The sequence below is a fragment of the Engystomops pustulosus genome, chromosome 6 (assembly GCF_040894005.1).
Source record: "Engystomops pustulosus chromosome 6, aEngPut4.maternal, whole genome shotgun sequence".
NCBI classification, from domain to species: domain Eukaryota; kingdom Metazoa; phylum Chordata; class Amphibia; order Anura; family Leptodactylidae; genus Engystomops; species Engystomops pustulosus.
Window position 1 is genome coordinate 142,633,500 of NC_092416.1, and position 26,214 is coordinate 142,659,713.

The window sequence follows — 26,214 nt, forward strand, 5'->3', positions numbered from 1 at the left end:
GGATTACGGACTCCACAGCCATGTTTAGGGGTCCCAAACCTGGATTCCCTTTAAATACTAGATTTACTAGATTAAGTGTATGTTTTCTACCCAAAGGTAGAAATGTACAGTGTATATAAAAATATACACTGTAAGCATATTGTAAGCATAACATAAACTAAACTAAGAAGAACCATAAGTGCAGCTTAGAATATTCATGAGAAAAAAGCTAAAAAAAGTGGGTTAAAATGAGTGTCACCTCATAAATGAAATGCTTGCTTTCATTCTGTTTGTAAGGGGCTGCTATAATTCTGTTTTGAACTGACAAGTTCCTTGGTGTGAGGTGTAAGAAATGAGTTGTTTCTGTTTCATATTTACACAAAGGGAAAATCTAATCGGGGTTAATGTGCAAGTGTAATGTTTTTATTGTAAGAGAGTCATGTAGACGAGGAGCGTGTGTGTCGGTCTTAGGCTCGCTGCAAATGAACGTTTGCATCCCGTGAAAACAGACTGGACATTGCACAGAATGTGAGTCCTTGCATCATACCTGTGTTCTAGGCAAACTGCAGTGCCAGCACTGTAACAGTTTCTACAATGTCGACACTGCAGTTCAGCCAGGAGACAGGGAGTTCTTGCATCATATTTCTGCATGATGCCAGGACTCCCGTCCTGTTCAATGTGTCCAGACTGTGGGATTGGACCAACATATAAACATGTGCAGCCCGCCTTAAGGACACAGTCTAGATGCATACACAGAACTGAAGTTATGCTCACATTAGATTTGGAGGCTCCATTAGGAGAGTCCATTTTCAGTTTCATAAATTGTGATGGGTAAAAAAGTACAAGATATGCCCTCAATGTCTGATTCTACCCCAGGCCCCTGCACGTACAGTGTGACATAAACTAGGGGCGCAGTTGTGCTCTGTTTAGTGACTGAACAGCGCAAACAAACCCCCACAGAACAAACCCCCACAGTTCATGAAAATGGGGGACCACTCTCATTAATGAGGCAGCAGGACAGGCATACTGGTACTGAAGAGCAGTGCCCCACAATAATTATTAAATGGAGCAGCAATACACAAGCTCTACCAGCTTATTTTCAACTTATTTTCTCAGTATCCTGTGGATAAGCCATCAATGACAATCCCCAAACAGCCCCACATAATGTTCAACTCATCAAACAAAAATAACCTGATACAGCAGAAAATATGAAGTTCCAAGTCTAGAAGTTATCCCATTGAATATGGGATAACAAGGTGTGAGTGCACCTGCTGGGACCCCCGGGATCATGAGTACATGGATGTGCCCTTCCACTCCATTCACTGAATATGTGAGTGCTGGAGATCGGTTAGCACAGCGCTCGGTTCTCTTTGGGACGCCCATAGAATAGAATGGAGTGGCAGGGTGGATTTTAGCCCTGACCCTCCATCAATTAGTGACAATGGGATCCCTGTTCTCATGATCGCTCATCAAACTGTAATGTGAAACATGTCAATATATATATAGTAACAGGGTGGTGGAAGGACAGGGAATTATTGCTGTCTACATCTCACATTTATCTAGCAAATCCATTGATGAGCAATGTCTTCTTTGCTAAGGTTTTTATTGTATGTGAGGTTGCCACTGCCATGATTGTATTGGGTTGTTTTAATAGGTTCATTTCTTAAAGGTAGAATCTTCTTATTTATATTTAACAACGTCCATTTAATAGACAATGGCTGAAAGCGCTAGTGCTTAAAGGAATTAACACCTAAATTGTATATGAGGAGGTGTAAAGGGTGTAAGACATCTGAGAGCGAAATCGCAAACATCATAGTTGAAAATAACAACCAGGAATATTGGCTTTATTGTACACGGTCCTGACATATATAACCTCATTCTTCTCTTGTAGTGGCCGCTGTCATGGTGCAGCCACACGTGGCGTTTAAAGCATGCATTTCAAAATACAATGAAAAAGCTGAATAGAGATTTGCCTAAATTAATTGATGTTAACATCTGCTTTAGCTGTTTCATTACGTTTTGAAACGCATAGGGGGTCATTTACTAAGGGCCCGATTCGCGTTTTACCGACGTGTTACCCGAATATTTCCGATTTGCGCCGATTTCCCCTGAATTGCCCCGGGTTTTTGGCGCACGCGATCGGATTGTGGCGCATTGGCGCTGGCATGCACGCAACGGAAATCGTGGGGCATGGCCGAACGAAAACCTGACGGATTCGGAAAAACTGCCGCATTTAAAAAAAAAATTGGTCGCACGGGCCATACTCACATGCACCAGGAAGAGATCAGTGAACTCCGACGCAACTCGGCGGACCTCAGTGCAGCAGCGACACCTGGAGGACATCGGGTGCAGGACCTTCATGAATCGCCGGAAGACCCGAACACTCGTCCGAGAAGCCGCTGCTGGAACGCGAATGGACCGGGTAAGTAAATGTGCCCCATAGAGTTAAATGCCACATGTGACTGCACCCTCAGTGTAGTGTAATATAAAACCCTCTTTACCCCCCATTCTTCTATAGACTAAGGAGATCACTTTCCTTAGAGATTCGGATAGTGAGAATATATTTTGGAGCTGGTCTCGATAATATAGCAGTGTACTGTGGCAGGAGGGAACCTCTTGCCATAATAATAAAATAATTTAAAAAAACTATAATGTTGTAAAATAATGAAAGCAGTAATACTCACCTTACTGAGGCCCTCACTTGTCTAGACAAGACTTTATACAGAAAGAGTCTGGGGAATGGGAAAGATGGAATATTTCCTCTGCAGTAAGCTAGGTTTCTGAACCCTCAGTGTAAATGATTGTACGCTGCCGTTCTTTTCACAGTGAATGAATGAGATTTGTATGAATCCCATCCACAATTGCTAATGTAATTCACTAAAGGTCCCTAGGCGCAGCTGTACTTAAAATGAACCACATGCGTTTCCGGCCACATTCAATGGATTTGCGGCCCATGTGTTATCAGTGTAGGAGCTCCACTTATGCATCGTGAGAGAAGGACTTTCGAAGCCACAAACATGGGTAGGAGTAGGGTCTGTTCTATTATTTGCTCACCAAATCACAGCTGTGCGTATGAGCCCATAGAAATACATGAGGGTGTGTGCTATCCATTGATTCAATAGATCACACATGAACAAATTCTAATCTTTATGCAATCTACACAAAAAATGTTGGGGGTTATCAGGGCATTCTTTTGGCCTAGAAGCTCTCAAATAATTTCAGAAGTTCTCATACTGTGGTAGAACCTGGCACCAGGGCCAGTGCCAGCACTGGGCATACCTTGGCAAGAACCGGGGGTCCAGAGCTGCTTGGGGGGCCCACATAAGGCTGTACATAAGGAATCCTTGGAGTCGAAGGGGTCTGTATCTAATGAATCCATAGGGGATGAGGGGGGCTTTATATAAAATAACCATGAGGGGCATTTTGGGATGATAAACTATAGAATATTTTAGGGAACAGCAGACTGTTTTAGTTTCTGACTTTTTAATGCTGCCTTGTAGGTTCACTGCAAATGGCCCACTGAGGCTCTGTCACCCAGGGACCTACTGAAACCTGGAGCTGACCCTGCCTTTCGTAGAAATAAATTCTGCGCCGCCAGCCAACGTATACATTGAGAGTCCGGAGAAGGAGGGGCTGTGACATTATCATGCGCCATTTTGGACTTATTTTATTATTATTCCATTCTCCACTTTGAACTGTAATATAACAAGTTTCATGTCTAGCTGATTAAGGCATTTCCCCTCGGAAATTGTATAGTCCAGAATCTAGAATAATTTCTGCTCCATGAAGTTTATGTGATGCCTTTATTGATCATTTTAGAAAATATGCAACCTTCACAAAATTGCATACTTCTGCTTGTTACAATTCAGGGGCAAATAGTGACCTCATATTCTCAAATGACATAGTATTATCTTCTAATTCATCCCACTGGGACCAAATCTTATTAGATTTATAGGTTCTGTCCCGTCATGTACAGAGGAAAATATTTATTGACAAGCTCTTTCCTATGAGTAAGGGTCTAATATAGACCTTCTGGACACAAAGGTCTATAGGAAGTTAATATTTTAGATAAAAAAGAAACCTTGATCCACCACTCACTGGTGTGAGGATAAAATAATCTCTTAATTTTATGTTTTATGAGTTAAAATAGGAGCCGGCCAAAATTTTTCAACCCTAAGGATTTATTCATGGTCTGTAATAGTGATATATCATAGAAATGTGCATTAGGGTAATTCATTCACAACCGCTTACACCTCCTAAATTTACAGCCAGCGCTGCTGTTCATCGTAGTCAAGACCGCGATTGTTTGAACGTTGAAGTACCTGTACTTCATTTTTATGTTTTTTTGTTTTACGAGTTCTACTGTATTGTGTACTGTTAAATAAAAATAAAATTGAACATAAAAAACATTTAAAAAAACTTTGGCCAAAAACAGAGATCAAGTGTAGAAACTGCTCTGAGATCAGGAACGGAACGCATAATGCCTTTATACATGTGCATGTTACAAGCTGTTTTTGTGTCTGTAAAGGGAATTTCACAGATTTGACCACAGTAGCTTCACACATATTTACACAGTGTCCCGAGTTTGTCTGGTGCAGTAAATGTCATGTTAGCTATCAGGCTTGTATGGGCATTGACCTTGACCAGGAAGCAGGGCCAGTGGATCCGAGATATGGCAGACAATCATATATCCTGAATCAGGTCTGTGGCACTAAGGTTTTGTCTTAGGTTCTGCAAAGGACCTGAGTAATAGTCATTGTGGTGACATCACATCAGGATTGATGAGTCTGTCTTACATTACATAGACAAGTGCTATAAAGTACAGCCTGCATCCATTGCAGATGGATCTGTAAGGAGAATTACAGGATAATGGCTTTCATAGGGTAAACCCATTTACATGTGGTTCCTGCATGTTCATGCTGTAAGGTTTCCAAAGTGCAAACTTAATGATATCTAGAGAGTCTTAGGCAAATGTGGACATCAAATATGATAATAGAAATCTCTTGTGTCAACCTGAAGGAGCTTACACAGCAAGTACATGCGTTATTACATTTGTCTGCAACGAAATTGATAATCTTTTCCCATGAGAACTGTTCTCTTACAAGGTTCAAAAGATCAGTGTAACCTAATACTGACATAATAAGCGGCAGATTTGCCTCTGACATCCTACCCAGATACAAGCATATATATCGTACTCCGAAAACATACAATACCTCAGGTGTATTGAGTGGCTGACGGCTCATGTATATATGACTGACAGGCAGTCCACGGGTGACAGGTTGTCTTTTCTGCAGTCTGGCCTATTGTGCAGGTGACTGCTGACTTGACACATTTGCAGATTGTGCATTCAGGGCAGCCTGACAGCTGTTCTCCAGATCTCCGCACTTTATTACCTTCAGCAATCTCTCTTGAGGAACTGGTCCTTGTTCACACAGCGATTCATGTAAACCTGTCTGTCAGGGGAGGATTATGTATCAATGAATGAGAAGGGAGTTGTGTAATGGGAAAACTTGCAGGGTGAGGTAAGCTCAGCAAATGAACTTGAGAAGGGGGATTTCGGTTGCTGTGAGTCCCAGTATAATGTTGCATTAGACTGACATCATCTATTTTTGTGTCAGGCTATTTACCACTCATTTTACATCAAAAACAGAGGTAAAGAGGTCAACATTGGGGTGTTTATTCTGAAGTAAATTCTTGTCATTTTTTTCTACTTGCCTCACATTTTTACTTAGTGACTAAACCTATTCATTTGATCCCAAAGTCCTTTAACTGCAGCATAATCACATTGTTAGTTTTAATCAGATATTTCATTTGTGGGATAAAATACAAATGTACTGAAACTAAACTTTAAACATACGATAATAGTGCAGATGATAATAGTTTGTGTTATAATATACTTTATTAAAGAAATATGTTCATGTGTGCTTCATTTTCCCCTGCCTTTCTGCTTCTTATGTAAACAGTTTTTTGTCCTGTTCTCTACTGACAGCTGAGAGATAAAGGAGATTAAGTGTGTAATGACTTAAAGGGGTATTCAAAGAATAAGCATAAGTCATATCCAAAAGGGTCATTAAACTATAAGCTACTATGTGATTAGTTGTTATTTAAAATGTTGCTCCCCTTAGCAGAAAAATGCTTTGGACATACACTGTAATGAAGAATTGAAATGCTACCGGCCCATTTAATCAATCCGTTGATTTTGTCCCTGTGGAGGAGACACAGAACAGAAGATGGCTGCTGGTCACATGTCCTCATCACATGTCCTGCACCTGCCTGAGCAGGTCATGTGATCGTCACTATGTTTGGCTGTAGTTGGTTGCTTGCAGTGCATCCAGTATGGCCAGTGTTGTGGTGAGACCCATCTTAATGAGATAATGTGTAGTGATGGCAGTTACACATCATTACTATTGTAACAGAGCAGTCTGTTATATCATCACTGGGAGCAGAGCAAAAGAGGGAGGAGGAGTTACTGAGAACTGAGGGATTATGGGACTGGTAGTTGTAAATGACAGCCACCTTGCAGATAACTGTACCTAATTTAGAAAGCCCCTAAAATTTTGTGAATCCTAAAGGAAAACTATTAAAGCTGTGTTCTGTGATTAATGACATTACGTTTTGTTGTATTAATTTATTTATAGCATTATAGTTTTTTTAAAATCATATTCCCAGAATACCCCTTTAACTCTTTAAAGACAGTGGCTGGATAGTCTAATATCCTTACAGACTTGTATCATCAAGGGAAAGAAAAACCTCTTGCCTGAGGTGGGTAGTGCTCTCAATGTATGCAAAAACACTGCTCACTATAGGAGAAAAAGCAGAATAAAGAAACTGAGAAGCTGCTTTACTTAACGAAGAATTACTTCCAATCTTGAACATTAAACCTCATAAGTAACAATATCATCTCAGTCATTATTAATCCAAGGGCTTTATTTGTACCATCAAACTGCTAAAAGTTTACTGAATAAGTAAAAAGTAACTGTGGTATGTACTTTATGAATTTGATATGGTACATGGTGGGTTATGTTATGTGTATAGTAGACACCAGAAAACTAGTTACTTAGATTTGTTGCCATCTCTACAATATACTAATAATGCCTGGCTCTTTGTTTCCCCTTCCCAGGAGAGAAACAACAGTGTTTTGAAGTTCCCTACAACAGTTTCTTGTATGATAAAGATCATGATGTGATTCCTCAAAGGATATTGGAGCAGAATCTAGGAAATCCAATGGCCTACCTTGGTACAGGGGTTTTACGTCCTGTAGTCCACACTCCACCCACTCCCTCTGGAGAAATGGTCCCTGTTATTAGCAGTCTTTACCCAGTGGCGCTCACAAATGTTGACATGGCCAATGGCCACCGGCCTCTCCAGCTGCTTAGAGAAAAGAAGCCAATTCCAGAACATGGCTTATCCCCAGGCGCCAATGCTCAGGACTCAACTGATACAGACAGCAGCCATGAAGACAGAGCATCCTACCCATCTAACCCAAATACTGCTCCATTGCGGACAAACAGTGCACATCAGCCCCCCAAGGATCATGCTAGGGTGTATGAGCTCCTGAAACATCCAGGCATGTCTCAGCGTGACCTTCTGCAGCTATTAAGCAAAGATGGGTTCCCAATGGGGTTGTACCGCTGTGACCACTGTTATGTTTTCTTTCTGGATTATGTTATGTTTACTATCCATATGGGATGTCATGGATTTCGAGACCCTTTTGAATGCAATATGTGTGGGCATCGAAGTCAGGACCGCTACGAGTTCTCATCCCATATTGCACGTGGGGAACATCGGCTCTGATTTAGCGTTTCCTACGCACTGATTCTATGGCAGTGAAGAGTATATGAGTATACAGGCTGCAGTATGTGGGAATCGCTTTACTGGATCTGACCCTGCTGAATAATTTTATATTACTATATTAGAGATAACAAACCCTAACTTTTGGTTTGCTTCCTCTGTCCGGCAGCTCCGCCTAACTTAGATGTGTTAATTGATGGGCTGCAGAGCAGCCAGTGTGGAAGCTTCACGACCTTAGCAACTAGGCATGGCTGTGATTGGCCATGTGTGTCCACCAGGTATCCACCTGGCCAATCACAGCCATGCTTATTTTCTAGGCATACAGAGCTGCCTGATTGGCTGCCCTGCAGCCCATCAAAAACGGCGCCCGGGTTATGTGGAGCTGCCGAACCTAGAATTCGAGTCTGCTCATCTTTCATTACTATCTAAATCCTTTGCTTAAAGTGTGAGTGACATGTTTTACTTTGTAGGGCCTTTACTGTAGAATATACTTGTACAAAGTTTTTTTTACTCCATTATAAACTTGTTTTCTAATGTTGGGCGCCAAATATTTTTAAGTGTTTTGATGTATTATCCATTTTGTAACCCTTACAGTTATTTTGTTTGTTCACGTATTAACTATTGTCCTGGACTTTACCATGAAAAAGATCTTTTGAAGCCAATGAATTGTTTGACTCTTCTTTGTTGAGTAACTCAGGTGCAAAGTTATCAATTATTAAAGCCAACCTCCTGCCAAAAATTGAGATCTCAGTTGGACTTGAGATTTAACCTAACATTACCCTTGTCTTACTGTGCACAATGTTATATTCCCTTTATAGACTTTCCCTAAGTGTTTCAGTATACGCTAATGCTGGGCAGATCTGCATCCAAAGAGTCTTTGCCACCTTACTTTAAATGGATTTTTGCATCTTAAAAACATTCAGTTTATTGTCATTTACCATACAGGCGGTCCCCTACTTAAGAACACTCGACTTACATACGACCCCTAGTTACAAACGGACCTCTGGATATTGGTAATTTATTGTACTTTAGTCCTAGACTACAATAATCAGCTGTAACAGTTATCAAATGTGTCTGTAATGAAGCTTTAGTGTTAATATTGATTCTTACGACAACCCAACATTTTTAAAATCCAATTGTCACAGAGACCAAAAAAGTTCTGGCTGGGATTACAATGATAAAATATACAGTTCCGACTTACATACAAACTCAACTTAAGAACAAACCTACAGACCCTATCTTGTATGTAACCCGGGGACTGCCTGTATTCTGAAAATTATAGAGGTTTTCCAGGACAAATGTCATAAGATTGGTGGCAGTCATCCCACCGATAATCAGCTTGACAAGTGCTGAGAAGGGAAGGGTGTATTTCCCACGTTTTTGGGCTTTGCACAGCTGTGACAGATATTTAACAGGGATTGCACCTGGAATTGTGTTGCAGTTGATCGGATTTTGGTGCAGCTGTGCTGACTTTCATGCGTCAGAAATGGGGGGGGGGGGGGTGCCGTCGTACAATCCGATTGATTCGGCACAGTGCATTATCATCACTTTCGGTGAACTCTGTGGACCAGGGAAGTAAATGTGCCCCAATGAGTAAAGTTACTTTTTCACAGTTTGGCTCTGTGTAGGTCGCCGCTTCCCATCAACAAATTGAGTAATATCAGGATAGTAAAAGCTAACTGAGTCATTGTAATATGTGGTGATGGTAAAAGTAGCATCTGTGGAGTACTGGAATCATTGCTTCTAGATAAACGTGGCGGCACGACCTATCTCAGGAATCTCAGAGGTGGATGAGCGTGTAGAAGGGTCTCTCTTGGGACTCATGGGGAGATATTTTAGTGTTTGGAAGTGGGAAGTGAAACTCACGGCTCAGTTGCTGTCACAGACTATGCGTCAGTAAGTTTTCTCCATTCTCCAATAGACAGGACTTTCAGCCATTGTACTTCTCGTCTCACAGGTGGTCTATTCAATCTCCTATCACACCGTAGCTACCACATAGCTTGTGCTCAGTGATGGGGAATTGAAAGGTATTTGCTGAGCCCGTTGCTCACTTGTTTTCACATCTTTTGTCTACAACCCAACGTTTGCCAGAAACGACTTCCTGTATTAACTGTTTTATAGTTTTTTGATATTTCAGAGAAATCCCAAATTTTTTGCTCCCTGTTGCACTTTCTGCACTTTCCAGCGAAGCAGCTTGATAGCACGCAGGCTGGCCTGCATCAGCGTGTCATGCTGGAAAACTATCTTGTAGAAAACATCATTCACCAGATGTCCACTGGGATCCGCATATTTCAGTGCCGTCAGAGGAGTATAAACCTGGTTGGTCTGATGCCGAAAAGGAGGTGTCTCCATGGTGAGGACACGTAGAGTATGCTGAAACAAAACCATGCAGTCCGTGAGTAAGTGCTTATTACAGTCCCTAGTATTCTTATTTATAATCAATACTCTCCAGGTACCCAAAATATAAGCATTGTTCTTGTAGGGCCAGTCAATGGGGCACATTTACTGTCAGACTTTGCACATTCTTTTAAGTGTAAAATGCTTGCACGGGTATTTTAGAATTGTCTGCACCACATTTGTGTCGCATGTGACCCTTTTGTAGCACAGCTGCAGTAGGCATCATGCGAAACAAATTAGGGGGCGTTCCGGTGCTCAGTCAAGCCACCTGCCAGCCACGTGCCAGATTTATTATGCAAAGTTCAACAGAATTGTGTCGCACACCCCATGTTGAAGGTGCATCAAAAAAAGCAGTGCACTCTTTTGGAGCAGTGAAGGGAGCGCCAGATTCATGAAGAAGGTGCGACAGAAATCCTGAATCTGGCCCCTCTGCACAAGCAAACTGAAAATATATGTATTTACAATTGCGTGCAGCCTGATCTGACCTACTCTCTCCAGTACTGCTCCGGTCTAGACTGCAGTACTCCAGCATTTTCCAACTTTGCCTGACTGCAATGTGGAAATTGGAATAGAAAGGAAATGCAAAGTGTGAAAGTCACTTCCTGCAGCATCACACACCTTGGGGGAACTTTTTCAACTATAGGATGAAAGGCCGCCCCCTGCGGATGCATCAGGAGACTCCCACCGACTGAGCTAGTGTAGGCTATAGCCACGTGCCTATTGACAGCCCCAATGCTGGGCGTGCCCCCTTCATACTTGCAATTTTGTTTTCAGGGTATATATGCCAGAAAACTGAAGTTCAAGTCTTGAAAAATCTCCTCCGATGTCTCTGTCTTTGTGCTACAGCATCACATGGGCAAATACCTTGTGCCATCTTGGCCCGTTGAGAGGAAATTGTTATTTTCTCAAAAAAATCTAAGAGGTCACAAGAATACATTGCCTCTTTCATCTTCACTCTCGCATTGTTTTTCAATGGGCTTACCTCAGCAATTTCATCGGGGGTCTGCCCAAGACTAGAAAAGATGGCTTTTGAGTTCCTTAAATAATAGTGGGTGAACAGATCTGCGGTTTCCGGGTCTGCCTTAGAGTAATCCCCCCGTATAGCATCTTCATAAACTTTCATTTCAAACTCTGTCACCACAGGACCAGGTTCTATCAATGTGAGGCTGAAATGCAGATAAGAAAGAATATATGTCATTATAAAGAGGTTCTTTATCATCCCCTGCAGTAGTTGTGACAATACTGTAGTTAAAGGGTCCATTTCAGACAACATCTATTAGATGGAGGGTTACAAATATCTCCTGTCATGTGGAGAGTTAATCGCTATCCCTAAATGGATAAAGTTAATTGTTTATAATTATTCCATAAAATCATTAGAAAGGGGTTGGCCACTAATACCAATGTTTATCAGGGTAAGTATAAGAACCTAATAGTGGGTCACATGACCGGCCTGCAGCAGGGCAATGACATCCACACCCCCTCCAATCACTGGGTTAACCTGGGTAAGTACAGTTAGGATGACCCTAATAGGGTCTTATACTATCCTTGGTCAACTTGTATTAGTGGCCAACTCTTTTAAGCCTACTTTGTCAGTAAGTCCGTCCACTGATCCATTGGACCACTTGGATTCCCGCTGTTGACTAAAATGGGGGCCAAGTTTAAACCTTTTAACTGTGGTGTGGAGAAATAGAGACATGGGTCCCCCAATGCAGTGATCCTTGTGAGTTCCAGTGTTGGAGCCCCCAGCGACAGACATTATACTGTGGATACATAATAAATGATACAATCCCTTTAAGCACTTCAGACGATCTCTGTGACGTTCCCATCCATCCTCAGTATAATGTTATAGACCAGTGGTGGCGAACCTATGGCACGGGTGCCAGAGGTGGCACTCGGAGCCCTTTCTGTGGGCACCCAGCACAGAATTTACCAGATAGGACTCAAGGCTTCCCCCTGCTGTCCAAAACAACAGCCCAGGAGAAGCCATGCTCAGTGTTATTGTTGGAGCTCCTGCTTTGGGTCCCCTGATTCTTCCTCTTCAGGGGACCCTGGAGGGAAGCTACAATCCAAATGTCTACTGCTTTCTATTGTATTGGTGTCCTCAGGACCCGAATACGATTGAAACTTGTGACCAAGCAGAGATAAATAGGTTACTGCTCAAATTTTCATGTTGCCACTTTGCAACATAAAAGTGGGTTTTGGTTGTAGTTTGGGCACTCTGTATCTAAAAGGTTCGCCATCACTGTTATAGACTCATTCACTTGCAGTACACATGATTATGTTACATGCACACAAATGATTATGTTCTGCTGGTTGTGTGCCATAACATTATCAAAATGCTCCTTGAAGGCAAATAATGCTTTAGGCTCATTGGTCCTTAAAGGAAATCTACTAGCAAAATCACTTACTCATAGATGCAGGCACTGTGTCCATGGTAATCTTCTTATATTTGTTATCCATGTCCTCCATCCTTTTAAAATCAACTTTAAAATTTATGTTAAAAGAAACCTACTATTTGATTTGATGCATTATGAAGCAAACATACCTTGAGAATGCTGTAGCTACACTGATGCAGGATCATATCTTGGTTAATCCCTGTGCTGAGTGGTTTTGCTGAAAAAACAATTATAACATTCAGGACCTTGGGACAGCTGGATCAGGCTGGCTGCCTAGACAAACACATTATAAACGAGCTTGTAATTACAAATGGAGGCTAGTCAAGACATGACTAATCAACCTGAGCTGGATCACTCATACACAGCAGTTGGGGGATTGTGCAGCTATTGATAATTATGCCTGTAGGGATTGCAATCATCCTTTCCTGCAGTCACATGCTAGGACAAGCGCTGAACCAGCTACAGTAGCAGCATTCTCAAGGTATGTTTGCTTCATAATGCATCAAATCAAATGGGAGGTTTCCTTTAATGAGTCACAATGGCTCTGCAGAGGCCCTCCATGCTGGACCTTCACAGGCTGCTACCCTGTCTTAGCCTTTCCCCTGCTTCCTCAGCACTTTCTTCCTTTCTCTCTGTGCTTCTTCCATGAGATTACAGCAGGAAGAGAAAAGGGTAAAGGGCTGAGGGAGCAGGGGAGAGGGTGTGAACAATGTAACAGCCTGTGAAGACAGATCATGGAGAGGCCCAATTAGAGCATTGGCATTTTAAAAGGTTTTAGGAAGGAAGAGGCCATGGATGACAAATATGAGATGATCACAGTGAAGTAGTAAGTGCCCCGGGTTTATCATAATGGATTTTCATTGTAGATTTCCATTAAAGATACAATGATATAGGTTGTACATATAGATTTACTGGCACCTATTGTCCTACATTTGCATTTTAACAGTTACAAAGAAAACATCATTGTCTCAGTTTTTATTATTGTTTTGTTTATATTGGCAATAACATTTAATTCCTTCTGCAAAAAAGACTCACATGCTTTTCCTAAAATATGGCTGACGCTCATCAAAAAGCTAATCACAGATCATACGGCGAGAGTGTGATCTCCTAGGTAGACAATAATAAACCTTCATCTGAAGGACTTGACAGAACCTTAATCTTTTATGGTCTTGATTATAGAAGAATCCAGGAACCACTTACTGAATGTCGAACATCAGGGCTTGGACCGCCAGACTCTCACAGAATCCTTCAATGGCAAACTTGGATGCTGCATAGATATCATTGAATACAATTCCTGAGGACAGGTAAAAAAATAAAGATAATCAACAAATGAAATCTATCCTTTTTATGTGCCATAAATTCGAGCATTCATCATTATTTATACCATAAAAAAGGAGCAAACCATTGCACTATTTTTTCAGTTATTAATAACGGAAGGTGTTACTGTAGAAGCCACCCACAGGTGTGAACTACGACTTACTGTTGTACTGACATTATACATCTTGAATTTTGAGAACTTTGGAGGACCTTTCTATTTTAGTAAATGTATTAAATGTACAGTCCTGAAAATATTAAAGGGATATTCCCATTTTAACAAGTAATTGCTATTGTTTGTGTAATGGAAGGTTATACAATTTCCTAATATACTTTCTGTATCAATTTCCCATGGTTTTCTAGAGCTCTGCTTGCTGTCCTTCTATAGAAATCTTCATTGCTTACTTCCAGTGGACAGAAATCTGACCATGGTCACACAGGTGCACGGCTCGTTATATCACACAGCTCTGTTACTCTATGATACCAACGAGCCATGCACCTGTGTGACCATGGTCAGATTTCTGTACACTGGAAGTAAGCAATGAAGATTTCTACAGAATGACAGCAAGCAGATGTAGAAAACCGCAAGGAATTCATACAGAAAGTATATTGGAAATTTGAAATTTTCAATTTTTCATCACACAAACAATAACATTAATTTGCCGAACTGGGAATACCCCTTTAAAGTCACTAAATATAATTTTATACCCCATATATATATATTAAAAATTTAACAAACTTTACATAAATCAGTACAAATAAATATGAAAAATCTTTGCCTTGTAACTTATCGGAGGGCTTCTTTCTCCACTTACTTGGCTCTTCTCATTCTCCCCCCTTTCTGATTAAATGTTATTTGCCTTCACTGTTAGATGACTAGTAGATTTTATATTTCTCACTGATTAGATGGCTGTCAAAATGTAAGTGAGGGAGGGGGATCTGGAGCTGTGTCATAGCCCCCAACCACCAGCTCAAAGAGAACTGTTTATAACATACAGAGCCTGCAGAGGAGAAAACTTATAGAAATGAAGAATAGATACCATTTATTGTTATTCTTTATTATCTCACACTTGTTTTTGATGTATGTAAAGATGAGGTCAGGGACACTTTAAGGGTAAATTCTGTTTTGTAAAGGTCTTTGTTGGCTCTGCTGATGCTGCAACAACACAGTGACCCACATAAGTATAAAGTATAAATCCCCCCCCCCCATTATGTAATTCTTCAAATAAAATGAAGCTACATCTGTAAATGACACATGTACTCTGTCCTGCTACTACTCTATATATACCTTGTAGACCCATCACACTGCTCATCACCAAAATGTGTCCACTCCTTCTCCTCTTCATATCAGGCAGAACTTCTTTGATCATCCTTACAACACCATAGAAGTTAGTCTCAAAGACTCCTTGCATGTCTTCTATGGACTGGCATTCTATGGGTCCGATAAGCCCTACTCCCGCATTGTTAACTGCAGCAAAACGACATATGAAAAACTATATTAAACATTAGTTTTTATACATGTTTCCACCATTCTAAACCCTAATTTACCTAGAATACCCACAAAACAGAAACACCTATCAGGGGTGTAATTAGGAGAAGCAGGGCCCCAAAACCCGGGGCAATTCGGCGCAAATCAGTAATTTTCGGGATACCCGATGAAAAAGAGCGATTCGGACCCTTAGTAAATGTGCCCCAATATGAATATAATAGTGCACATCCTCCATTCTTTAGTATGTCAGGAAGGATGACGGGCCCCCTGACACTGCGGGCCCCATAGCGGCTTCTATCACTGTAGTTACGCCACTGGCCCCTATTTATAACAAATATCAGAGTCTGTTCTTTAGGAGTTCAGTTCATAGGACACAGTGACAGTACATGACAGTATGATTGGCTTGGATGTATGATTTCTATAAGTCTGGATGTAGCAGATAAATAATTCTGATTCTTTCTAAATATCAGGCAAGCAACGCACCACTCACTAAGAATGTCTATATGTCTTTCAGGGATGCTGTCCACACAATCTCGGATGGACTGTTCACTCCGGACATCCAACTCTTTTATCTCCAGGGATCTGTTGAGGGCGTCTCCTGCTGCTTCTTCAAGAGCTTCCCTCTTTGCTAGGTTACGCATTGTGGCGATGACTATAGAAAAATAATTGGTCAGAGATGTTACATTTTCCATGTAAAAAAAAGATGACATTATATTGAAAAGGACAGTAAATAGGGCACAGATGGAAGAAAGGGAGTAACGTGAGAGCAAAATCAGACTACACCTGGTTTCATTGTAGTCTGTAACCATGCATAGGATCTGTAGACTCAAAATGAGAAAAAATTTTTAACCAAGAATATTCGCACAAATACTTTTGTTGAAATGATTGATTTACCGGCAGTCCCCAGGTTATGAACTAGAAAGCTTCAGTAGGTTTGTTCTTAAGATGAATTTGTAGGTAGGTTGCAGAGGTATATTTAGAAATTGTGACTCCAGATAAAATGTTTGTTTATTCCTGTGAAAATTGTATAAGGGTGCATTGCAGAAACCTTTGACAACGGTTACAGACTGGAGCTAAAGTTCAGTAATTAACCAGCATCCAAGGTACTTCACCAGAGGTCACAGGGAAGAAACGGTTGTAAGTAGGGGTTGTCTGTAAGTCGGGTGTTCTTAAGTCAGGAGCTGCCTATATCTATAAAGCTTTTTTTAAAAAAAAAAATCTCTATTAATCAAAAACTAGCTTTACAAATAGAGAAAATGACAATCAAAAACCAAAATAACATCATATTAATATCCAGTTACAAGAATATTAACAGAGGCAAAACATGTCATTACCCCCTCAACCCCCACCCTTTTACCCGTGCTGGAGATATATAGGGGAACAAAAAAAACAAAAATAAAAAATAAACATTAAAGTATTCTCTATGGATTCCTCTATGGATTACCTAATTATGAATTCCTGATTATGGTTTCTATTGGTCCCATATACCACTAAATCTACTACCCCTCCTGTAGCGTTTCTCATAAGCACATTCATAAGACTTAATACATGCAACCGTATTTCGCCATTCCCTCACCGCTGGAGATTTTTCGTCTTTCCAATGTTTAACTAGCACTAATCTCTCCAAAAATATGAGTTTCCGAGCCAAATCACTTTTTAATACAAAATCCAAGGATATCGGGAGAAGGACTAGTAAGCCAAGAGTAACTAATCAAGGCAGGGTACATTGGAGCTGATCCTCCATTATCATAAAGATCTCATGCCAATCTTCTGACAATCCCAGAGAACATGGATGACGTCGGCTCCTGGTCTCTTACATCTCATACAGTTCAAATTTTCTCTTAACCCTATCTCAAACAATAATTGTGGTGAAAAATACATTCTGTATCAAATATTTAATTGTGTACATCTGTGACTTAAATGAATAAAACATCTAACCCCATTCTAATAAATATATCCCCATTGTGCTTCTGTGATCAAGCCAACGTGGTTTATCCATTTCGATGGATGGATGACTAACATGGCCAGAATTTTGATCGATGCTAATCCTTAGCAAACTGTAAATCCTAGCCAGTTTTTTTTTATGCCGAACCTAACTCTAAAATCTCTGTGTAATTACCACTCTCATCCACCTTAAACATATCGGGGCAGATTTACTTACCCGGTCCATTCGCGATCCAGCGGCGCGTTCGGGTCTGGCCGGGATTCATTAAGGTAGATCCTCCGCCGTCCACCAGGTGGCGCCGCTGCGCTGAAGAGCATCGGAGTTCACCGAGCCTGGCTGACTGAAGGTAAGTGCAAGCTCCGCGACAGATTTTGTTTTTAAATGCGGCGGCTTTTCCGAATCCGTCAGGTTTTCATTCGCCCACGCCCCCCGATTTCTGTCGCGTGCATGCCAGCGCCGATGCGCCACAATCCGATCGCGTGCGCAAAAATCCCGGGGGAAATCGGCGCAAATTGGAAATATTCGGGTAACACGTCGGGAAACCGCGAATCGGGCCCTTAGTAAATGACCCCCATTGTGATTTATTTTCCCTCCTATAAGCATGTGAAAATTGACAGTACCTACATAAATCCTTATCCTCAAGAATCCCCCTACTCACCCAATACTGGAAGGAGGGTAATTCCCAATGCACGCCCAGTCGACCCAAAGAATGAATTCCTTTTTTTTCCCAAAACCCAACATCCTCATTTTATATGGCTCTGACAGGTTAAGATTGCCCCATGAGGGAGTAAATTTAAAGGCCCCCCACAATTCTACCTATAAAGTGGATGAATGGATGGATGAATGGGACGTGAGGATAGCCGCGATGGTAGCCTCATGTCCAGCTACTCCTCGCCCCAGTAGCCTCTTAAAAAAATTTGTATACCCACGGATTAAAGTTTACTAAAGGATAGCTGGGACGTGAGGATTAGCCCAAAAAAGGGCTATCCTCACGCCCCATTCATCCACCTACCACCTGATCTACCTTTATAGGTAGAATCGTGGTGGTAGGTTCCCTTTAAGTTTCACTTTTGTCAGTAAGGGGGCCAGATTAATAAAACTATATAATCGCCCACATTTGGACTAACCTTTAGGCCTAAATAATTAAAGGGCTGTGAAACTTTTAAGTCTTTTTGGGCATTGATCTCAAAACCTGAAAACCTTCCAAATTCCGTAATAACTTTCAAGGCCTTTGGCACTGACGTCTCTGAATCTTTCAAGCAAAGGAGAACATCTTCACCGTATAACATAATCTTATCGCTAGATCCCGCGGAACCTCCACTCCCAATCTCCTTCTCTGCCCTAAACTTTCTGCCCTAATCTTTTTTTTTTTTTAACTTTTTAAAAACACAGAATCAAAAGCAATATCTCCAGCAACAATCCCACCCTCCCCCCATACCCTCCTACATGCCCTACCTAAAGCTAATTACATTTATCCCAACATTTTGCAGTCTTATCATACATATAAAATAGATTGCACAGTGGTGTCAACATAAAGATCAATGCACAACTTTTGCATGAAAATATCTTCCTGTCATGTAAGATATTTCCATTATAGTTTGTAACAGTAAAATCAACTAGTAAAGCTTATTGTCTGGGTTTTATGTACATTATCTTTTTTAGTTTCTTAGCAGGTGAGGTGCATTTCGCTATGTTGCCATAAACATCAGAAGCTCCATAAGAATCCTATACTGCCGACTCCATAAAAAATCCTGCTTAGACCAACAAGGAGGCAAAATGATGAACAACCCCCTGAAACTCAACAGACCCCACTGAAGTCAATGGAGGAGATTTATCATATTGATTGATATTACACCCCTAGGGGCGTAACTACAGTGATGGGGCCCCCAGTGTGAGGGAGCCCCATCATCTGACCTAACACTAAAGATCGGAGGATGTGCACCATTATATACATATTGGGGCACATTTACTAAGAAAGTGGGAAACTGCACTTAAAGTGTTCTGCCTGTGTATAATGCCGGTGCGTCAGATTCATTAAGAACATGCGCCAAAAATCATTAATCTGTCGCTTCCCCCGCACTGGCCCGTCAGAGATCACTTTTTTGTGGCGCACCTTTAACATAGGGCGTGCAACAGACTTTTCATGTTAAATCTGGCTCACGGTCCGACTTGGAGCCAGAACGCCCCCTAATTTGTGTTGCATGGAGGCCAGTGCAGCTGTGCCATAAAAGGGTCACGTGCGACACAAAAGCGGCGCCGACACTTCTTAAATACCTTCTTAAATAAGTAGTTTACACCTAAAAAGAGCGTGCAAAGTTCAACAGAAAACTGGCACACGACCCTTAGTAAATGTGCCCCATTATGCTGTACATTGTATAGCATAATAATAATAATAATAATAATCTTTATTTATATAGCGCCATCAAATTACGTAGCGCTTTACAAATCATAATATGTATCTAACATATACATGATGTATATATGCTGAATATGTGTGTGTATATGTTGTATGTGTATATTGTGTATGGTGTATATAAAATGTATGTGTGTATACATGATGTACATCTGTATATGGCACTGTATTTGTGTGTATATGTGATGTGTATTTGCTCAATATGTGTGTGTGTGAGTGTGTATAAATGTGTGTGTATGAGTAAAGAACGAAAGATTCTGCCTCCAGGCACACCCCTTCACACTGGTCTGTCCCACTGTCCTGCATGGCAGGAATTATGCCCTGATTTCACATCTATCTGCATCTTATATAACCTCTTATTGTGGACCATGATAAAGGGGTATTATAAGTGTGTGTGTGGCAACAATAGGGGACAGTTATAAGTGGGGGACACAGGGAAGCACTACAGTGTGCTATACATTTGGGGGCTGTATGTGAAGAGTTAAACGAAAAGTGGATTTATCAGAAGTGGATTATAACATAGCTGATTTGGGAGGTAGCTTGGGGCCCAAGCCTTATAGGGGGCTCATGTCTCCCCAAACCATCCACTAAATTTTATACTGAGAAGGATCTTTACCCATGAAATCCTCGTACATCTGTTCCTGCTGTGACTCGTAGGGGCTATAATATTCATACAGCCCAGGACCCATCGCAGTCTTAATCCAACCCTGCGATTTATATAGTAGGGAGCCAATATAAGAAAGGAAAGTACACACAAAGAAAGGTATCAGACAGCTGGGGGCAACTGGAAAGGCGCGCTATAGAGTGTAGTTTCCCCTCACTAATGAAATGCCCGGCAGCCTCCCCTCATTAATGAAATGCTCAGCAGCCTCCCCTCATTAATGACATGCTCAGCAGCCTCCCCTCATTAATGAAATGCTCAGCAGTCTCTCCTCATTAATGAAATGCTCAACACCCTCCCCTCATTAATGAAATGCTTAGAAGCCTCTCCTTACTAATGAAATGTCCATTATCTCCTTAGCACCCTAATAAAAATAAACTCATTACTTACTTCTCACTTCCTTTTCTCCCCAGGCTTCTTGTGCAGCAGCACTGGCAGAAGCCTGTCCATCCGTCTGATGTGGTGGTGGCTCTGCCTGATGACAGCATAGTGTGACTTGCCTTTGTCTGCTCCGCTCTCATAATCAATTGCATCTGTGTGTTACATGCATATTATTTATTCTTTTCCACTCTTATGGACCGGCAGCCTTCTGCCCGGCATACTGTGGGCCCCGTGCATCTCTGGGCTTGGTCCCTGCAACCGTGATAGTTATGCAACTGTCTACCTGGGACTGCATGGGGATGCCTACTATTTAATGTATAGGAAATGCTAAATGAAAGCTCAAGGATCCTCAATAGTTTCATAGGTCTGACCTATAATGCTGTACAGTATAGACTCTCCTGTCATTGCATTGTTTGCGACTGTTCCCAAAATCAGCACTAGGTGTCAGTGTCATCCCACCAGATGACCCAGGTAGAGCTGCCTATGGCTTCCTGCAGATTGCTGATAATGTAATCCAGTGTATGTGCTCATTGTAGTTTTACAGCCCTGAGAGTGATTTATGGTATATAGGCAGCAGATAACCCTCTGCATGGAGCCACAGTCTCCTCCATGTGTGATATCCATGGATATAAGAGGGGAAACATTATCTTATTTAACAGAGATCTCTCTACTGGACCAGAACATAAATAGGATCTAAATTAGGTAAATGACTACCGGATATTATTTTGACAACAGGGTTAAAGTTCGTTAGTAAAGGTCTTGATTAATATTTTCTTGAGGAGTACATGCAAGTTAAATATGACTTCAATTATCGACCCTCATCTATTGCCGCATGATTCTTCATGGGTGACAATAGTTTCAATCCTTTAAGGTGTCGTCCCTGAATTTCATAGAAATCTGCACATTTTACCTCTCCCTTTGTTTTTCCTCTCAGTTATTAATTATCAGTATGAATGGGAAGAACTGGGACCAGATGGGAGAATATCTGCTCTGTAGCATAAGGTCTCTTGCCGTTAACACTTTAATGACATCTGGTGTCTTGTCTATGATTGATGTTATATTGGGAAAGCGTGACAAGACTTGTTCTTCTATCTGATGTTGTAGCTGCCTCCGGCTAGTTTTCTGCTGTTTTCCCTATTCACATAATCCCTGAGAATCTTTTAATATAAAGAAAAGTACTATGACCCCCTCTGATTGGATGAGAGAGGGAGTTATACTCACCTTTAAATCTTTGCTGCTCGTCTTGAGCCAGTTTCACTGCCAGCGCCAGTCCGATCCCAGAGGAACATCCAGTTATAAGTACTGTCCGGGGATCCATCTTATCCATCTTCCAGGAAGTATCCACATACACAGAGTGGAATGATGGGGGGCATATGGAGGGGTCCTGCCGCTAAGACTTACAGTGATGCTCCTACCTCACAGAGACTTATATTTAAGGATAAGGCTGGGACCCAATTGGACCATTTAATAGTCTTTCTCTTACGCATCTGATGAGAAAGATTAGAAGATTATCTTGTAGGAGAAGCACCGAGCCAAGTAGGACAATGACAAATCAGGGAGAGAGAGGCACAGAGGATCATCTTCTTAAGACGTGTCGCTCATCATAACAACAACATAGACTACTTATTTACTGTAGAACCAATCATTATAATATGACTGGGACGCCCCGGGGCGACTCTCTGTGTGTGGTTCATCACAGTTTATGTCGACATCATGTAATGCACTTGTCTCGCCTTCTCCACTTTATTGGGAAATGTAGAGGTATAGGAATAGAAAATGTGATCCTCCCCCTCCTGGTACATGTTCACACCTCAATACCCTCTGATTTATTAATGCAGTGCCTTTCTTCACTGGAAGGAGAGATTGGTGGTTGCTTTTAGCTGGTTCTCCCCTGTGTGTAGAGGTAGAACGTGAGGTTCCCCTAGAGCTTAGAAACATTTATATCCCTTTTACCACCAGGACTCTTCTTTTAGCTTTTTATGCCCTTGCTTTAAGAAAAAAGGCTTTAAAATTATGCAAATGAGCCTGAGAGGCTCCAGGCTCCATAGGAGTCATAGGGGCAGATTTACTTACCCGGTCCATTCGCGATCCAGCGGCGCGTTCTCTGGGGTGGATTCGGGTCTTCCGGCGATACACTAAGGCAGTTCCTCCGACGTCCACCAGGTGTCGCTGCTGTTCTGAAGTCCACGGAGGTCCGCCGGAGTTCACGATCCGTTGCTGGGTGAAGGTAAGCGCGTGTCCAGCGACACTTTTTTTTTAAATGCGGCTGTTTTTCCGAATCCGTCGGGTTTTTGTTCGCCACGCCCCCAATTTCCGTCGCGTGCATGCCGGCGCCGATGCGCCACAATCCGATGCGCCACAATCCGAAACCTGGGGCAATTCGGGGAAAATCGGCACAACCCGCCGTAAAACCGTGATTCATGCCCTTAGTAAATTACCCCCAATGTCTCAGGCTCATTTGCATAATTTAAAAGCCATTTTTTTGTAAAAAAAATTACAAAAAAAACTGGGCATAAGAAGCTAAAAAAGAGAAGATCTTGCCAGAGGGGGCACACACCAGTATGTCAGTGTGCTGGGTTTACATTCCTTCATCCTGCTGGTAGATGCCCTTTAAGTCTTTTGCCCACGAGCCAGTTTGATCGGACAATAGGACTTATGGTACCAGGAGATAAGCCGTCATCTAGACCCAGGTGCCCTGCTACATTTGGCCCCCCTATACCTACTGCCCTTATGTATGTGGTATATAGGTCCATGTTCACTTTAATTTAAAAGGTGATATAGTAATTTCCTGGCCTTGTACATGAAGCAGTAATATACCTTACACTATGAAACATCTATAGTAAAGATATTGTAAATTCCCAGAAAACAAACTTTAAACCAAATGAAGATGAAAGAATGACAGATTGTGTGGCCTAAGATCTCATATACATGACCCTAGTTATATGGGCCCATACACTACCTCCACAAGCCTCTGATTAAATAAGGTGGTACACACGATTTTGGAAATTTCTGCTCTTCTAAGGTAGAACTGCACAATATCTATTACCACAGGATTAAAGGGGTTGTTGAGGCTGCCCCCCCCCCCAGCCATATATAAAAAATGTATATACCTGGACAATCCCTTTAAAGACCCCCATACACACTGTGCACTGGGCTTTGTGCATCTGACTTAATGGGGTCATCAACTCCTATTGACCAGCTTTCCCTACATTTGATAAACAGAGTAGCACACGAATAAGTCAGCTCCACTCTCTATGGTGGTCAGATCAGGCTACTGCAGCTCCACTGATATTCATAAGGAAGTATTTACTTATGGGTGGTTAGAAGGTGGTTGACTCACTTTAAATTATATGTTAGAGCCTACATTAAATATCCCAAGTGATAATATGCCAGATCTGGCACAGCACCATGACTTCCATTATATGTCAAAATTACAATGCATATGCTCCATCTGCTATTTTATGTCAATTGGATGTATTGTATGCAAGACTGGTAGAGCAGAGTGGCTTCTATTGTAAGTCATGGGGATCTGTCATATTCTAGATCTGGCACAGCACCATGACTTCCATTAAAAGTCATGGGGATCTGTCATGTGCTAGATCTTGCAAAGAACCCTGGCTTTCATTATATGTCAATATTAACTGGCATATGCTCTATCTGCCATGTCAATGAGATGTATCATATTCAAGATCTGGCACAGCACCATGGTTTCCATTATACGTTATTGGGATCTGGCATATGCTTGATTTGTCACAGCACCATGACTTCTGTTATAAGTTATTGGGATGTGTCGTATGCTAGATCTGGCGCAGCACTGTTACTTCTGTTATATGTTATTGGGATGTGTTGTATGCTAGATCTGGCACAGCACCATGGCTTCCATTGTAAGTCAATGGGATCTGTCATATGCTAGATCTGGCACAGCACCATGGCTTCCATTGTAAGTCAATGTGATCTGTCATATGCCAGATCTGGCACAGCACCATGGCTTCTATTGTAAGTCAATGTGATCTGTCATATGCCAGATCTGGCACAGCACCATGGCTTCTATTGTAAGTCAATGTGATCTGTCATATGCCAGATCTGGCACAGCACCATGGCTTCTATTGTAAGTCAATGTGATCTGTCATATGCCAGATCTGGCACAGCACCATGGCTTCCATTGTAAGTCAATGGGATCTGTCATATGCTAGATCTGGCACAGCACCATGGCTTCCATTGTAAGTCAATGTGATCTGTTATATGCCAGATCTGGCACAGCACCATGGCTTCTATTGTAAGTCAATGTGATCTGTCATATGCCAGATCTGGCACAGCACCATGGCTTCTATTGTAAGTCAATGTGATCTGTCATATGCCAGATCTGGCACAGCACCATGGCTTCCATTGTAAGTCAATGTGATCTGTCATATGCCAGATCTGGCACAGCACCATGGCTTCCATTGTAAGTCAATGGGATCTGTCATATGCCAGATCTGGCACAGCACCATGGCTTCCATTGTAAGTCACTGGGATCTGTCATATGCTAGATCTGGCAAAGCACCATTGTAATTAGAACCTATGATGCCAGTGTGAACAGACCGCAATACTGATCCCTACATTTAGTCAGCGTAAACTAGAGTAGTGAACATTTTTTATTATTGTGACACTTTTGGATACATATAAATAAACTGCTCCTCTCCATATGTAGATTGTATTTAGAGAATTCTGTACAAAATAAGAGAAAATAGAAGGAAAAATATAATATAATGATTTCTTATACAAAATATTTGACAATGAACTGGCCTTGTAGATATTTACAGTACAGTGCCCTCAGCAACAGATGCACTGTTTAACATTCCTTCCCGGACACAGTTAGGGTGCCCTTCTCCTGCCATCTCTCAGAGGGCGGAGGAGATTACGGAAAGCTTGTCTTCCACTGGAATTCAGCCACAAATGTCATTCTGCTGTCACCTGACAGTCTGGTGAAGATGATGATGTGATGATGTAGCATCACAAAGGAAAAGAAAGGTTTAGCTTATGGACTGTGTGCTTCCGGATAGATCTTCGTCCTCGCAGATTTGGATCCACACAGTAACAATCGTACAATAATTTACAAATCCCAAACTGGAATTTCTGCCATCTTTTAACCGGTGGCGCATCAATCACCTTGTGAAGAAGACGTGCATCTTATACTGAAGATTGTATCCTTCAAGATGTCTGTTCTGTCCTTGCATTGTGCTAATCGAGACCCTATTACAGTGCTACAGAAGTGCAATAGTGCTTTAGAGGACATGGTAGGATACCCCTGTTAATCTGGTGGAACTCAACCAGCTGGATAAGATCTAAAAACTTGGTTTGCCCATCGTCCATCGAGTAGAAAGGTTTCCCATCTTCCTCACACTGAAATGGAATAAAAAGTGGTCAAATATGTGTTCAATATAATATTTTTTATTCTCCTATGGAGAA

General features: G+C 41.6%; 3 protein-coding genes across 18 annotated transcripts in view; 1 reads left to right on the forward strand and 2 right to left on the reverse strand.

The window, feature by feature from the left end:
* The window catches only part of IKZF3 (IKAROS family zinc finger 3), an 82,175-nt gene extending 74,402 nt beyond the window's left edge, over window positions 1-7,773 (forward strand). For all 9 annotated transcript variants that reach the window (XM_072111476.1, XM_072111471.1, XM_072111474.1 and 6 more), the window contains one exon: window positions 7,100-7,773. In XM_072111476.1, coding sequence (XP_071967577.1) covers window positions 7,100-7,773 — 674 coding nt within the window. The remainder of the gene's footprint in view (window positions 1-7,099) is intronic.
* On the reverse strand, window positions 7,099-22,285 carry LOC140064513 (retinol dehydrogenase 8-like). Of its 4 annotated transcripts, none has more exons than XM_072111489.1 (7): window positions 21,988-22,281; window positions 20,776-20,860; window positions 15,857-16,018; window positions 15,166-15,345; window positions 13,764-13,857; window positions 11,150-11,333; window positions 7,099-10,143 (listed from the first exon to the last, which is right to left on the reverse strand). In XM_072111489.1, exons 3-7 carry the CDS (start codon window positions 16,005-16,007, stop codon window positions 9,904-9,906), a joined length of 849 nt encoding a protein of 282 aa, XP_071967590.1. In that variant the 5' UTR covers window positions 16,008-16,018; window positions 20,776-20,860; window positions 21,988-22,281; the 3' UTR covers window positions 7,099-9,903. The 4 variants fall into 4 exon arrangements, with proteins under 4 accessions (XP_071967590.1, XP_071967589.1, XP_071967588.1 ...); XM_072111488.1 differs by having other exon boundaries at window positions 20,776-20,918; XM_072111487.1 differs by lacking the exon at window positions 20,776-20,860 and having other exon boundaries at window positions 21,988-22,280.
* A 3,129-nt stretch (window positions 22,286-25,414) lies between these two features.
* The window catches only part of GRB7 (growth factor receptor bound protein 7), a 75,926-nt gene continuing 75,126 nt past the window's right edge, over window positions 25,415-26,214 (reverse strand). For all 5 annotated transcript variants that reach the window (XM_072111494.1, XM_072111495.1, XM_072111496.1 and 2 more), the window contains one exon: window positions 25,415-26,148. In XM_072111494.1, the coding sequence (XP_071967595.1) occupies window positions 26,002-26,148 (147 nt within the window). In that variant the 3' untranslated portion in view covers window positions 25,415-26,001. The remainder of the gene's footprint in view (window positions 26,149-26,214) is intronic.